The following is a 13,522-nucleotide window of genomic DNA, read 5'->3' as shown; positions in this document are numbered from 1 at the left end:
GTAATAAGTTTAGTGATATTCTTCTTTATTTGTAAATGAGAGGACTTAAATTTGATTCTCATCAAAGGTGAATTTGAAACACATTATTGTTACCCTATTGTGAGACTAAGTTTATTGTCCCCCTTAGTATAGATAATATCGTTTATCGTTGAGAGATTACGTTTGGTTTGGTATTGATTGGTACTATTATTGAAATCAAATCAAACTAAATTGGTTTTAATTGGTTTGATTCAGTTTGACTCAATCGATTTAAGTCTATTCAACACTTAAATAAAAAACATTAAACATTTTACGAGTTATAATCTTTTAAACGTCAACACATCTCATGCATTCTAATTTGATTGAAACATTATGGTTTTTGAGATAGAAAAAGTTCACAAAGTAAAATAAAAATAAGTTACAATTAAATAAAATCTCATGTTAGTAAATTATTTTTTATTAACTACAAACTCACATAAGCATAAAATACATATAGATATAGACAGGTTGTATCAAGAGCACTCGACTAGTTTTTTTATAACACTCATTATATTGCTTCGGCTTATGTTGATATTTGATGACATGTGTGCAACATTGTTTGATGGATAATAACAAACCTATTAAATATTCGACAAAATAACTTAATGAATAAGCTAAATATTTTTTTTTTACGCGTTTCGCTCTCAGTTTCTATTAAAACCCTTAGACCTCTAGGTTCCTCCAATGTTGAATCGTGAATACACCACTGTCATCACCACTATGTTTTTCGGTGTGGTAATCTCGATTTTAGGGTCGGGAGGCCCGATTGTAACTTGTAAGGGTAACTTGGTAAGGCAATAACTTAGGGCCCTCAATCTCAGGGGCCTCAAATTTATGTCCTACAGATAAAATGCCGTACCCAGTGCACAAGGCTCCCATTTTACGCAGGGTCTGGGAGAGGTGAATATCGGCTAGCCTTACCCCCATTTATGAAGAGGCTGCTCCCAAGTCTCGAACTCGAGATCTACCGCTCATGGGCAAAGGCACTTGCCATCGCACCAAGTGCGACCTCTTGATGTGCCTTATATGTACATCAAAAATCTAAGGGACACCATGTAACATATCACATCGACTAATGGAGAGGGGGTGATATGCCTTATATGTACATACCCACCTCCTATAACACGATGTCTTTTGGAAGTTTATTGGCTTCGGGTTTCATCGGAACTCCGAAGTTAAGCGAGTTCGTGAGAGAGCAATCCCAGGATGGATGACCCACTGAAAAGTTTTCGTATGAGTTCCCATAAACAAAACTGTGAGGGCGTGGTCAGAGCCCAAAATAGACAATATCGTGCTACGGTGAAATCGTACCCGAAATGTAGTGCGTACCCAGACCGGGACGCGACACACTATAATTGAGTTGTGAATGCAATGGAGATGGTCTGCCTCTTTTTTCTTGTGTGCAGTTTTATACTCGGAGTTGCACTTTAGTCAGTTGTTTTTTACTCTTTTTCAAATTTATTCCACATAGAATTAATGACCCTCCAATAAAAAATAACAAAGATCAACAAAATCATAAAAAAGGGTCGGATAGAAAAAACACATATCATATTTTGCCTTCCTCTTCAACTTATAAAGTAGTAAAACCTAAATCTTTTTTTTTTAAATGACTAATTGGTGGCTTCGCCACGACAGTCCATTATTTCAAAGATCGAAAAGACTCACAAAAACATTTCAGTCTCTTATGACCACTATCGTGAAATTCACAAACGCCAGAAAGATTGTGATTTAACTATCACATGGTCTTGAAGATTATAATTTGAGGTAATCAAAATTGTGAATTTATATTTTATTTTTCAATAATTTATTATTGAATCATTGTTGATTATAATATTCGTGATTGTGATGTTGATTCTAAGAACAACAAAATAGAGTCAATTGACGCTATTAAATTTATTACATTCGTCAATAAGGTTTTATTGTTCTTTATTCTCTTGAAATCTTTAGCTTAATGTTGATCATTAATGGTCTAGAGCACGATTTAATGATAAACTAATGATTGTTTAAAAAACTTTATAAATGTACAACAGATTGAAATGTCTAAGAATTCAAGGTCCTTTTTTTAGCGGCTCACCTCCAACTTCCAAAATCTCATGATCCAAATATAAAGACGGTTGCTATGAATAATTATGAGATTTCAAACTTACAAGATTCTTGTTAAGAATTGAAGCTTATCGTAAATTAATTTTATAAACATTTTAATCTAAAAAAATTTAAATTTCGATAAATATCGAAAATTTTAAATTCCAATTTCTGGGCTAAATTTTGGGGGAATTTGGCATTGGTTTAACATTTAGCATTTAGCCCAAAATTTTCCCTTGGGTTGGATTGGGTTTGGGAGAAAAATTTGGAGAGTAATTTGACTTTTAGCCACTATCTTGTATATCACTAGCGTACGAAGTACGAAATCAAACTAAAACATGTTGTATAGAATATGAGGCTGAAATTTGTTTCAACTATTGGACCATTGGTTTCCTTTTTTGCTTTATCTTTTTTTTTTGGGTAAACTGTCGGTTTACCTCCTGAACTTTCACCTCACTTTCGATTTCCCCCCTGAACTTTTCTATTGGAAAATTAAGGACTCAAACTAATTTTTTTAGCCAATTTGCCCCCTACCGTTAGTTTTTCATATATTCCATCCATATTTCCGTTAAGTGAGACCATGTGCATAACATGTGAGGATAGTTAAGTCATTTCAATTTAAAAATGATTAAAAACTGAAAATAAATAATAATAATAATTTTCCCTCTATTTTTTCCCGCTAATTCCTATCCTCAATTTTAATTTTCCCTCTCATTCCTATGCATGAGAAATAACATATGGTGTTATTGTCTTCATAAGTAGCTAAGTTAATCTTTTTTTTGAAGCATGTACTACAATTTTTATTTTCTCTAACAAATTAATAATTTGACAAATGCTCATGATGTTATTGTCTCCAAAGCAGTGCATTAATATAAGAAACATGTCCATAAAAAAGACTAGGGTTTCTTATATTAATGCACTGCTTTGGAGACAATAGCACCATTAGCATTTGTCAAATTATTAATTTGTTAGAGAAAATAAAAATGGTAGACAATAACACCATATGTCATTTCTCATGCATAGGAATGAGAGGGAAAAATAAAATCGAGGATAGGAATTAGCGAGAAAAAATAGAGGGAAAGTTTTGTTTTTTTTATTATTTTCAGTTTTTTAATCATTTTTAAGAGTGAAATAACTTAACTACCCTCACATGTTGTGCACATGGTCTCACTTAACGGAAATATGGATGAAATATATGAAAAACTAACGGTAGGGGGTAAATTGGCTAAAAAAATTAGTTTGAGTCCTTAATTTTCCAATGGAAAAGTTCAGGGGGGAAATCGAAAGTGAGGTGAAAGTTCAGGGGGTAAACCGACAGTTTACTCTTTTTTTTTTTAAGAAAAACTAACAAAAAGTGAAGAAAAAAAAACTTCAATTTTAATGAAAATGAATAAATATGTAATAAATAGTAAAATAAACCGTTCGTTAAACCACCATTTTTTTATGCCTTTTATTAGGGCCAGAAGTTGTTTCCGACTCTCTCAAACACACGCACAGCCAAACAACCCTTACCCCCCTCTCCCCCACATCCCTCCTCCCATGGCTGCCTCTGGTTCCAAGACTCATGCTCCCTCTTGCTACAAACCTCCCAAGAACCCCATAACCCTCAATCCCATCCCTGAAACCCTAATCCCTAACCCTTCTACCTCTACAATCCCTCCTATCCCACCCTTCCAAGAAGAAATCGCCCTCTCACGCGCCTCCCACATCACGCGCGAACAGCTCCTCCGCCGCCGTTCCTACCTCCTCAAGCAACTCATCAAATGCTATAAAGCCCACTACTGGGCCCTCATGGAGGATCTCAGGATTTGGTACAGGGAGTACTGGTGGAAGTACGGCGTCAGCCCTTACAAAGAAGAGTACAGGAGCGAGAGAGACGCCGCTGGGGTTGCTGAAGGAACTGATGAGAACAATAACAACAACAATGGCGGTCCTGCGGCCGACTTCGATTCGAAAAAGAAACTGCAATGCGCTTTTAAAGAGTGCAAGACGAAGGCCATGGCAATGACGAGCTTTTGTCACCTCCATATTCTTTCGGATTCGAAGCAGAAGCTCTATAAGCCCTGTAGTTATGTTATTAAGAGGTAATTTTCTCTGTCTTGTGTAAAGTTTGAGTTTTTGGTGTAATTCTGTGATGGGTGTTTGTTAATTTGTGAGAATGCTTCTGGGTTGGTCATCTGTTGATTGAAAAGACAGATATTTGTGCAGTAGAATGTTTAGATACATTTCGATTCTAATTTGCGCTACCAATTTTTGAATTCAATTAGGGTTTTTATGAGGGTAGCCTTTCGTCGAATTATATGAGTGTGTTACTGTGTTTGTTTGTGATGGATTTGGTGGAATAGTCTTAAATTTCTGTTTAGGAACTGGTTATGCTACTAATTTTGATTTTTTTTTTCTTCCGTTTTCCGTGTTCAGCTTCTAATTTGTTTCTGTTTTCCTGACAAATAATATCTTCAGAAGAATGTTATAGTTACGAACTTACGAAAGAAGGATGTGGATTTGATTTATATTGTACTTGAGTGTTGCCTTTTCTGATATTAAGTGCAGCTTTAATAACAATCATTCTTGTTTTCTGGATTAGTTTGTTTGTATAGAGAAAATCAAATTGAAAATCTATCTTTTTTGGCCTGCCATTGGAATTGTACAGTTTTTACTTGAGTGGTTGTGATTATATGTTTTTGTATCTTTTGTTTCTGAATATCTGTTGGAACTTAGGGCGAAAAATTCTTGTTGTTGACGAAAGTCACTTCAACAATAGACCTAACAACTTATTATCTTGTCTCTGGAAAGAAAAATGTGAGGTATGGAGCATTTTCAGGAAAAACTTGATAAAACCATAGTCTTTATAGAACTTTTAATTTTCAATTTGTGATTAAGACCTCAGGGAATCATATTTTATTCATAGCAAGTTTCGAGACAAAACCGGTGAAAACTTTCTTGTGGGTCCTCGGTGATTATTTAGGATATCCTACACTAAGAGGAACTTGTTTCCTTGGAATAGAGAGTATAAGCAGGATTCTCAAATGTTTTACAGACTCATGGGAAGAAATTAGTAAACAAGGAGGGCAAGGCTTTTAATTCATGAGGGAATTATAGTTAGGGAATGAAATAAGGAGGTTAAGCAATTGGGGAACGAGGAGGCGGAGGAGAAACCCAAGTAGCTGAATGCACTAAGGAATGGGATTGCTTAGTTTTGAAAGGAGGAGCGGAAGGAAAAAGGACAAAATTGTAATGGCAAAGGACACCAAATTTTAGTATCATAAATACGTCTTTGTAACAAAGTTTTAGCAGAAACAACACTTATATGGCTCATATTGAACTAATTTGAATGGCACTTGCATGAGGAGCTTGGGGGTCTTCTCCTCAAGTACACAAAGTGGAAATACTTTATGCAACCCTTTCACTGTAATAGGATAGGATACATAATGTGATCAATATAACTAAGAAAACAACTTAGTCCAGGATTCGTTGTTGTTGGTTCTTCATGTTTCTGACAAAGCCCAATATATCCTGTATAGGCATGTTACATGATGGTCTGTGTTGCTTTTCCTTTAGAAAACAACAGGTAGGTAACTATTGTGCCTTCCTGCCCTGCATGTAAAGTGCATGTGGGACCGTTCGATGGAGGAACGTGGGCTGCTTTTGCAATGGTTGATTAGCTGCTGGTCAAGAACAATAACTTATGACAGGGAGAATGGCTTGTTCACAAAGGACTGCTGATAGAATTGCAACAATTACATAGTAGCGGTTTCAAAATGGGATTTAATACCAATAGTTGCTAGGGCACAACTGTTTTTAAATTGGCCGATGTAAGACAAGGTGAGAAACACAGATAAAGTAGGGAGCATAGGGAGAAGAAGTAAAGCAAAGCTAAAATTCAAATCTCCTTTACAGTAATTCATTTTGATTTGGTGGGAGCTTTGTGCTGATTATTTCTTAGTGCTTGTTGAGCTTTTGTTCTAGGTTTTCCTCTCATGGTCTAGAAGAAAAAAAAAAAAAAGGGCACCGAGGGGAAACATTTTGTTTTAACCTTTTGCATCACTTCTGCATTAGCAGAGTTGGGACCATTAGTTGTGATTTTGAATGTGTCAAATTTCTCGTGCACTGGAATTGTAGCATTATCATATAATGTTTCAAGTAGGTGGACAGATGTTTAATTACATATAAGAACTAGTAGGTGCTACTTCTTGCTGCTATAACTCTCGTCTCCTCCATTTAGCCTGGGATTTCATTCTGATCCAAACCCAATAAAGGACAGGAGTAGATTAAAGTAATCCCAATTGATTGTGCATCTTTGATGTGAACTTATTCTAATCAAGATCATCTAAGTTTTGGTGCCCCGTATAAGGGTGCATGTTCGTTCCTGGTACTGGGATATTTTCGTTTTAGGAAACAAGGAATCTCCTTCGTAGCTGTCCCACGATAGTTCGTTTCAGACTAGTATGCTTATGATACACCAACCGTTTGTTGGCCAACTTTGTTCTTTTCTTTTTGTCGTTTTATTTTTTGTATGTTCATAGCAGGGATTGATTTTTCAACTGAGAATATCGTTAATTGGTATGGAAATGTTTGAACATTTAACTGACAGATTTGTTAATTTGATTGGCTGATATCTAGTGCTCAGGCAATAACCTGCGGGAAGCCAATACTAAGATCTACTGTCCCTTCTCTTTGTACTTCTCACTTCCAAATGAATCAGAAGAATATCAGGAAGGCCTTGAAGAAAGCAGGCCTTAATAATACCTTATCAAGTAAGTTTGCTCCAACTTTCCATGTCGTATTAGCAGAATGTGTAAGCCAAATTAAGGCCAAACGAAGAACAGCACAAAGGGCAAGGGGAAAAAAAGTTGCAGTTAAGGAAGAAAACGCCGACTGAGCGATCCTCTCCAGCCGGCAGGTGCACAAATCTTATGGCATATTGTTGAATTTGTAAATTGATTCAAAACCAGAAGTGAGGTGCCTTGGTCTCTCTCTCTCTCTCTCTCTCTCTCTCTCTCTCTCTCTCTCCCTCTCTCTCTGTGCCCAAAACTAGTATAAGCAAATGTGACAAATTTGATGTGAATTTTGAAAGCAATTTGGTTATGGTGAAAGAGGTATATTGTAGAATGATTAACCCAAGTACATAAACGAACTATTTTTCTTTTTCACTTTTATGCCCGCGTGGCGCCCATGTGACATACAAATAAGGAAAAGAAGGCCAATAGGATCCTCTCCGAATCCTTTTGGTGAGGATCTTGAGAATTCGTGAATTATGTTCATTCATCGTATAACGTGTGTTCAGTTTTTATGTTCATTCATCGTATAACGTGTGTTCAGTTTTTGTCAGGTACTATTCGTGTTTAATTTTAAATAAAATATTTAAAATAATTTCTTATTGTAGAATGTACGATGAATGGACACGATTTACGAATTCCTATAATCTTCCGGATTAAAAAAAAAAAGAGTCCCTCACTTGCCATGTCATACATTAAGCCAGGGGCTAAGTGAACAGGAATAAAAAGCTAAGTTCATTTATATGCCAAAACGTCGATTGAATGTGTCTCACATATGAAAAACATATGGAATTCGGCTTTTCACCTCTGCTGGTGAGCACAAGGTCGAATCAGAGCGGCCGAGGCTCGAGTCATTCCCTTGCCCTCTACTTCACCGGTTCGAACCAACGATGACAAAACAATGCACACAATGTTCTACAAATGCCACAACGAAGTGTTACCGTTGCCTCGCCCGCTTTACTATTATAGTATCTATAATATTTCTTATTGTTTCAATAAAATATTTTTGTTATCGACAACTGAGATTTGATTTTTGATTATTTTTTAATACATTACTAAAGGCAATTTTATTGGGATTCTAAAATTTAAATATTTAATTATGGTTTTTTAATATTTTTGCATTTATAAATAAGGATTAAGTATCAAAAAACTCTTTAACTTTTTAGTGTCATTTTAAATTGGTCTCAATCTTTTTTAAACATTTCAAATAAGTACTAAACCTATTAAAAATTTCACATCCATTAAGCGCCAATTAATTTTTCAAAGGTAAATTATACGCAAAATCCATCAACTGGCAACTGGGTATATCATGGATGATATTAATATTAGGTGGCTCAAAATTAAATTTGAAACATGGGTTATATAATATGGAATCCAATGATCAAACATGTTTTGGACTCAATCGAAAATGGATCCAAATGAAAATTACATCAAGAGGGCAATCTCTTAACAAATAAGATGGTTGAGAATTCAAATGGGGTTTCAAGGAGTTTGTTTCCGCTCATGTAATTTCCTCATTCGCTAATTTTTAGTTCGTAAAGCTTCGACTTCTTTTTGGGCAATGAAAATGGTGGTGGTCGTATTATGGCAATCCACACTATTTCAACAACCTTCAAGACCTTCTTCTCAATGTTCGTGATTTGAGCTGTTGGGTGGAGTTGGTGGTTTTGCGTTTGGTTTGGAGGTGGTATCATGATGAGGGTGGTGGTAACCATTAGTTGGTAGAAGCTATACTTAAATGACCTTCTATTGATTTTGAAGACAAATAATGCCTAGCTAATTTAACAAATTTTTAACCAGGACTTAAACGGATGTGACATTTTTAATAGACTAGATACTTGTTTGGGATGTTTAAAAATGTTAAAGACCAATTTAGAATGACTTTAAAATGTTATGGGATTTTAGGTACTTAATCCTATAAATAATAATGTTAATTTAACGCCCAATTAAAAATTTAAAGTGTAAAAATAATTTTCTTGGTGAAATGATTAATTAATGGTGGTTTTTTGTATTTACTTATGTTTGTAATTCGTGTGGGTACCCACGTAAATGAAATTATTTCTCTCAATTTCTGTCCTTTCCAACCCCCATGGCTGCCTCTGGTTCCAAGACCCATCCTCCTTCCTCTTCTTCCAAACCTCCCAAGAACCCGACGAGCCTCAACCCGATCACTGAAACCCAAACCCCAAACTCTGACCCCTCCACCTCCACAATCCCTCCTATCCCACCGTCCCAAGAAGAAATCGACCTCTCGCGCGCCTCCCACATCACCCACCACGAGCTCATCCGCCGCCGCCGCTCCTACCTCAGGGAGCTCAAAAAATGCTACAAATCCCACTACTGGGCACTCATGGAGGAGCTCCGGATTGGGTACAGAGAGTACTGGTGGAACTACGGTGTCAGCCCTTACAAGGAAGAGCACAGGAGCGAGAGAGACGCTGCTGGGGTTGCTGAAGGCACTGATGAGAACAACAACAACATAAACGGAAATTGCAACAACAATAATCGTGGTGCTGCCGCCGGCTTCGATGCCAGAAGGAAACTGCAATGTGCTTCTCAGCAGTGTAAAGCCAAGGCCATGGCGATGACGAGCTTTTGCCACCTTCATATTCTTTCGGATCCGAAGCAGAAGCTCTATAAGCCTTGTGATTATGTTATCAAGAGGTAAATTTTCTATTTTCGATTAGTTCTTTGATGGGTAGTTGTTAATTTGTGAAGATATATCTGGGTTTTTCATCAATTGATTGAATAGACTGATTTTCGTGCATTGGAATGCTTAAATTGTAATTTCTGTATTGAATTTTAACTTCATGAGGCTTTTACGAGCTTAGTTGAATTACTTTGCGTTATTTTTGGCTTAATTCTATTGGTTATTCTGCCAATTTCAAACTTTGAAGTGTTGATAAGAAAATATGCTTGTAGAAAATGAAAAATGTGAGGTCTCCGGGCACCTTTTCTTTTATGTCTAGGAATCTTCTGAGACAAACCGTGAGCAGTTTATAGAGGGTATCCTGTGATTAAGTACGGTATACTAAGCTGAAAGAAACTTATTTGGTTGAAAATAGGGAGTATGCGCTTCGTAACAATTCCGTTAAGATGATGATGTACTCTTTTGATATCAAGTAAAGCCCAATATGGATGTAGAAATATGTCTAAATAGTGCCTACTGTGCATCATAATGCGTGATGGTAATATATATCCTTAATCTTTTGTATTGATGGATATTGAGATTTGAATTTGGTAGAAAATATGTTAAACAGATTGGATAGATTTCCTATACTTTTTTTTTTCCTTGGAAAGAAGGTTTTGCACATGTCTGACAAAAGGCCCTTGTTAGGGTGACCTTGGATCATTGTCTATTTGTTCTGGGCAAAAAATAATGTGAATTAGTTAGAGAACACGTGGTTAGAACATCATATGTCTAAAAAGTGTTTCACGGAATTGCGGGAAGAAGGGGGTGAACATGGATAGCTAGGCTTTGAGTTGATGAGGACATGGCAGTTTGTAAGGGAGAAGATCATGGGATGGAATGGAATGGAATAAGGAGATTAATGGGGATTAGGTAAGGAGAAGGAGGTGGAGGAGAAAATCAAGGAGCTGAATCTTCTGGAGGAAAGGGATTGCTTAAGTTTTGAAAGGAAGAGCGAAATGGAAGAGGCCAAGGTTGCTTGACAAAAGGGGGAGACCAAATACTTGTATTATAAATTGATCGTCTTTGCAATGAAGTTTTAGCAGAAACAACACTCTAGTATGACTCATATTGAACTAGAATTTGAATGGCACTTACATAAGGAGGGTCTTCTCCTCAAATCCACGAAGTGGAAATACTGGATGCAACACTTTCACTGTAATAGGAATATAACGTGAATCATGTGATCACTAATAACTAAGAAAACAACATAGTCCATGATTCGCTGCTGTTAGTTCTTGGTGTGATGAGTACTAAGCCCAATATTACCTGTATAGGCATTTCTTATGGCGGTCTGCATTTCTTTAGCCTTTAGAAAACTACAGGTGGGTTGGTGCTTTTGTATTTTACTTTCAACACTGAAAAAATAATGTTCCTCCCTGCCCCTGTGTGTAAAGTGCATGTGGGACCATTTGATTGACGGAGGTGGACTATTCTTGCAATGGTCGGTTAGCTGCTGCTCAAGACTAACAACTTATGGCAAGGCAAATGACAAATTTACAAAGAACACCGGGGACAGAATTGCAACAATTGCATAGTAGGGGCTTAAAGATGAGAATTAATACCAATATGTGAAGGGGAAAAATTATCTAGTTGACGTAGGAGGGCTGAAACACAGATAAGTAGGGAAGATAGGGAGAAGAATGAAAACAAGGGATAAATTTAAACCAATTTCAGTTAGTATTGTTAAAACCCTATATCTTCTTTAGTGTACTTCATTGTTTCTTAGTGTTCGTTGGGTTTTTATTCTAGGTTTTTTACCATATGGCTCGTCTCTTCTGCGTTTTAACAAAAAAATTGTGTCCTTTAAAAAAAAGGGTACAAGTTACAACTCCAAACATTTGTTTGAAAAGGCCTTTTAGTCATGAACCATATTACAGTAGCCCGAAATGTGGAAGCCAGGTTAAGAGTTCAAATGTGGAGAGATAATGAAATGCTATAGAAGTGACGGCGGGTGCATGCAAGGAGGATTGGGGTTTTACTCTTCACCTTTTAGGCGGCACTGTGTCAAAGCATTTTAGAGATATTTGTTTTACTGTTATTCATTTTTAGGTTCACAGATGTTTAATTAAGTATAAGAACTAGTAGGTGCTACTGCTTTGCTGAACTCTGCCTCTCTTCTCCTCAGTCTGGGGCTTATTCCAATCTCAGACAAGAGTAGATCAAAGTAATTCTAATTATTGTTTGCGCATGTTTTGATGTGAATTTTTTATTCTACTCAAAATCATCTAAGTTGAGGCATCCTTTTTGCTAGTACTGGGATATTTTCGTTATAGGAAATACCGAGAAACGTTTGTAGCTATCACATGATGATGCAGTTCAAATTTGTAAGCTTATTATAATATATGCAAATACACCAAGCATTAGTTGTCCTTTGTGTATATGCACCATGCAGCGATTGGTTTTCAACTGACAGTTTTGTTAAATGATTGGCTCTATATATCTAGTGCTCAGGCAGGACCTATAACCTGTGGGAAGCCGATACTGAGATCCACTGTTCCCTCTCTTTGCCCAATTCACTTCCAAGTGGCTCAGAAGGCTGTCAGAAGGGCCTTGAAGAAGGCAGGCCTGAATATGTCCTCATCAAGTAAGCTGGCTCCAAAGTTCCATGTCATAATAGCGGAATACGTACGCCAAATTCAGGCCAAACGAAGAACTGCACAAAGAGCCAAGGGAAAAAAGGTCGCAATTAAGGAAGAAAATGCTGACTGAGCCTTCCCCAGACGGCAAATTTGCACTCTGCGGTGGCAACCAGTCTCAGAATGGGAACTTAATCTGAAGGCTATGATGCATTTTGTGGTATTATACATAATCTTTTTCTTTCCTTCTCTTTTCGATCATATCTTCAGCAATCTTTAGAGAGACCAGACTGCTTGGTTAGTTCAAGCGTGTTAAATGTATACGAACCTTTGTATCAAGACATGTACAACATAATCCGAGTTGCTTGTTACTTTCGGAATCAAGTTTTTCGCATATTTTTCGGTACAGCCGATTCAATTTGTGGAAGAGGGGTTTTAGAAACTCTCTGGGTGTCAAGGTGTGCGGGTGCTTGTGTTCCATTCCTATTGCTGTTTGGAAAGTGTTCGCATTTCCAATGTGTTCTCCCCATTATAATCTGTACAACTCTCCCGGCATTTTTTAGCTTGTGAGGGGGCAACTTCCCCTTTCCTGTAACCCAAACACCCCATCCCACCCCACCCCCGCCGCCAAGCCTATTCCCCATCCCCAAAACCTAGCCCATTCCCCTTCCCCAAAATTCCATCCCTCCCTCCCTTCTCTCTCCACGGCCGCCGGTCAGAATGCAAACCCGGATGGAAAAACCCGATCTGGCGCAAGCTCTTGTTCGAGCCATCGCTTACGCCGCTGGTCTCTCCGGAGAAGATGATGGTGTTTCTCGAACTGGATGACACCTTGGTGCAATCATAGGCCGATCCGCTGCAGGAGAAATTCGATTTCATATTGCGGCCGAGGATCGACGGAAGTTAGGGGTGAAGAGTGGGTGCAAAGGAGAGAAGAAAGGCAGGGAATTTTAGCGGTTTTGGGAAGGTGAAAAGGCTTAGTGGCGGGGTGGGTATTGGGAAGGGGAAGGTGGGTGGGTTAATCACATTCAAAGGCAACAGTAGAGCAGCAGAAGAACACACACCCTCAAACCCAAGACCAAGAGGTGTGATGCAGGAGCACTTCACCATCAGGTGGGAAGAGGGTTGGTGGGAACGTGGGTGGGTGAGGGAGGGTGGGTCGGGGATGGGTTTTGGGTTTGGACTTTTTATTTATTTTTTATTTTTAATTAATTATTTTTAAATGCATAAACAAATTATTTTTTTGCCACCCGACACAAATTTGGCAGCTGTGTCAGCCCTTATGGATCAATAGATGAAAAATATAACGGAGTTACCATATTGAAATAAAATGGTAGGTGAGGTATGAAAGTGAAATTTTTTTAAGATATTGTATAAGA

General features: G+C 37.5%; 2 protein-coding genes across 2 annotated transcripts; both read left to right on the top strand.

Moving 5' to 3' along the window:
- Nucleotides 1-3,537: 3,537 nt before the first annotated feature.
- Nucleotides 3,538-7,250, top strand: LOC103435439 (uncharacterized). Its single transcript, XM_008373833.4, has 2 exons — nucleotides 3,538-4,184; nucleotides 6,721-7,250. Exons 1-2 carry the CDS (start codon nucleotides 3,544-3,546, stop codon nucleotides 6,977-6,979), a joined length of 900 nt encoding a protein of 299 aa, XP_008372055.2. The 5' UTR covers nucleotides 3,538-3,543; the 3' UTR covers nucleotides 6,980-7,250.
- A 1,645-nt stretch (nucleotides 7,251-8,895) lies between these two features.
- On the top strand, nucleotides 8,896-12,527 carry LOC103435438 (uncharacterized). Its single transcript, XM_008373832.4, has 2 exons — nucleotides 8,896-9,539; nucleotides 12,012-12,527. Exons 1-2 carry the CDS (start codon nucleotides 8,965-8,967, stop codon nucleotides 12,274-12,276), a joined length of 840 nt encoding a protein of 279 aa, XP_008372054.1. The 5' UTR covers nucleotides 8,896-8,964; the 3' UTR covers nucleotides 12,277-12,527.
- Nucleotides 12,528-13,522: the final 995 nt, after the last annotated feature.

Source organism: Malus domestica, chromosome 04, assembly GCF_042453785.1.
Source record: "Malus domestica chromosome 04, GDT2T_hap1".
Lineage (NCBI taxonomy): Eukaryota > Viridiplantae > Streptophyta > Magnoliopsida > Rosales > Rosaceae > Malus > Malus domestica.
Note: the sequence above shows the minus strand (reverse complement) of the source record. Positions and strands in the feature narration are given on the sequence as shown.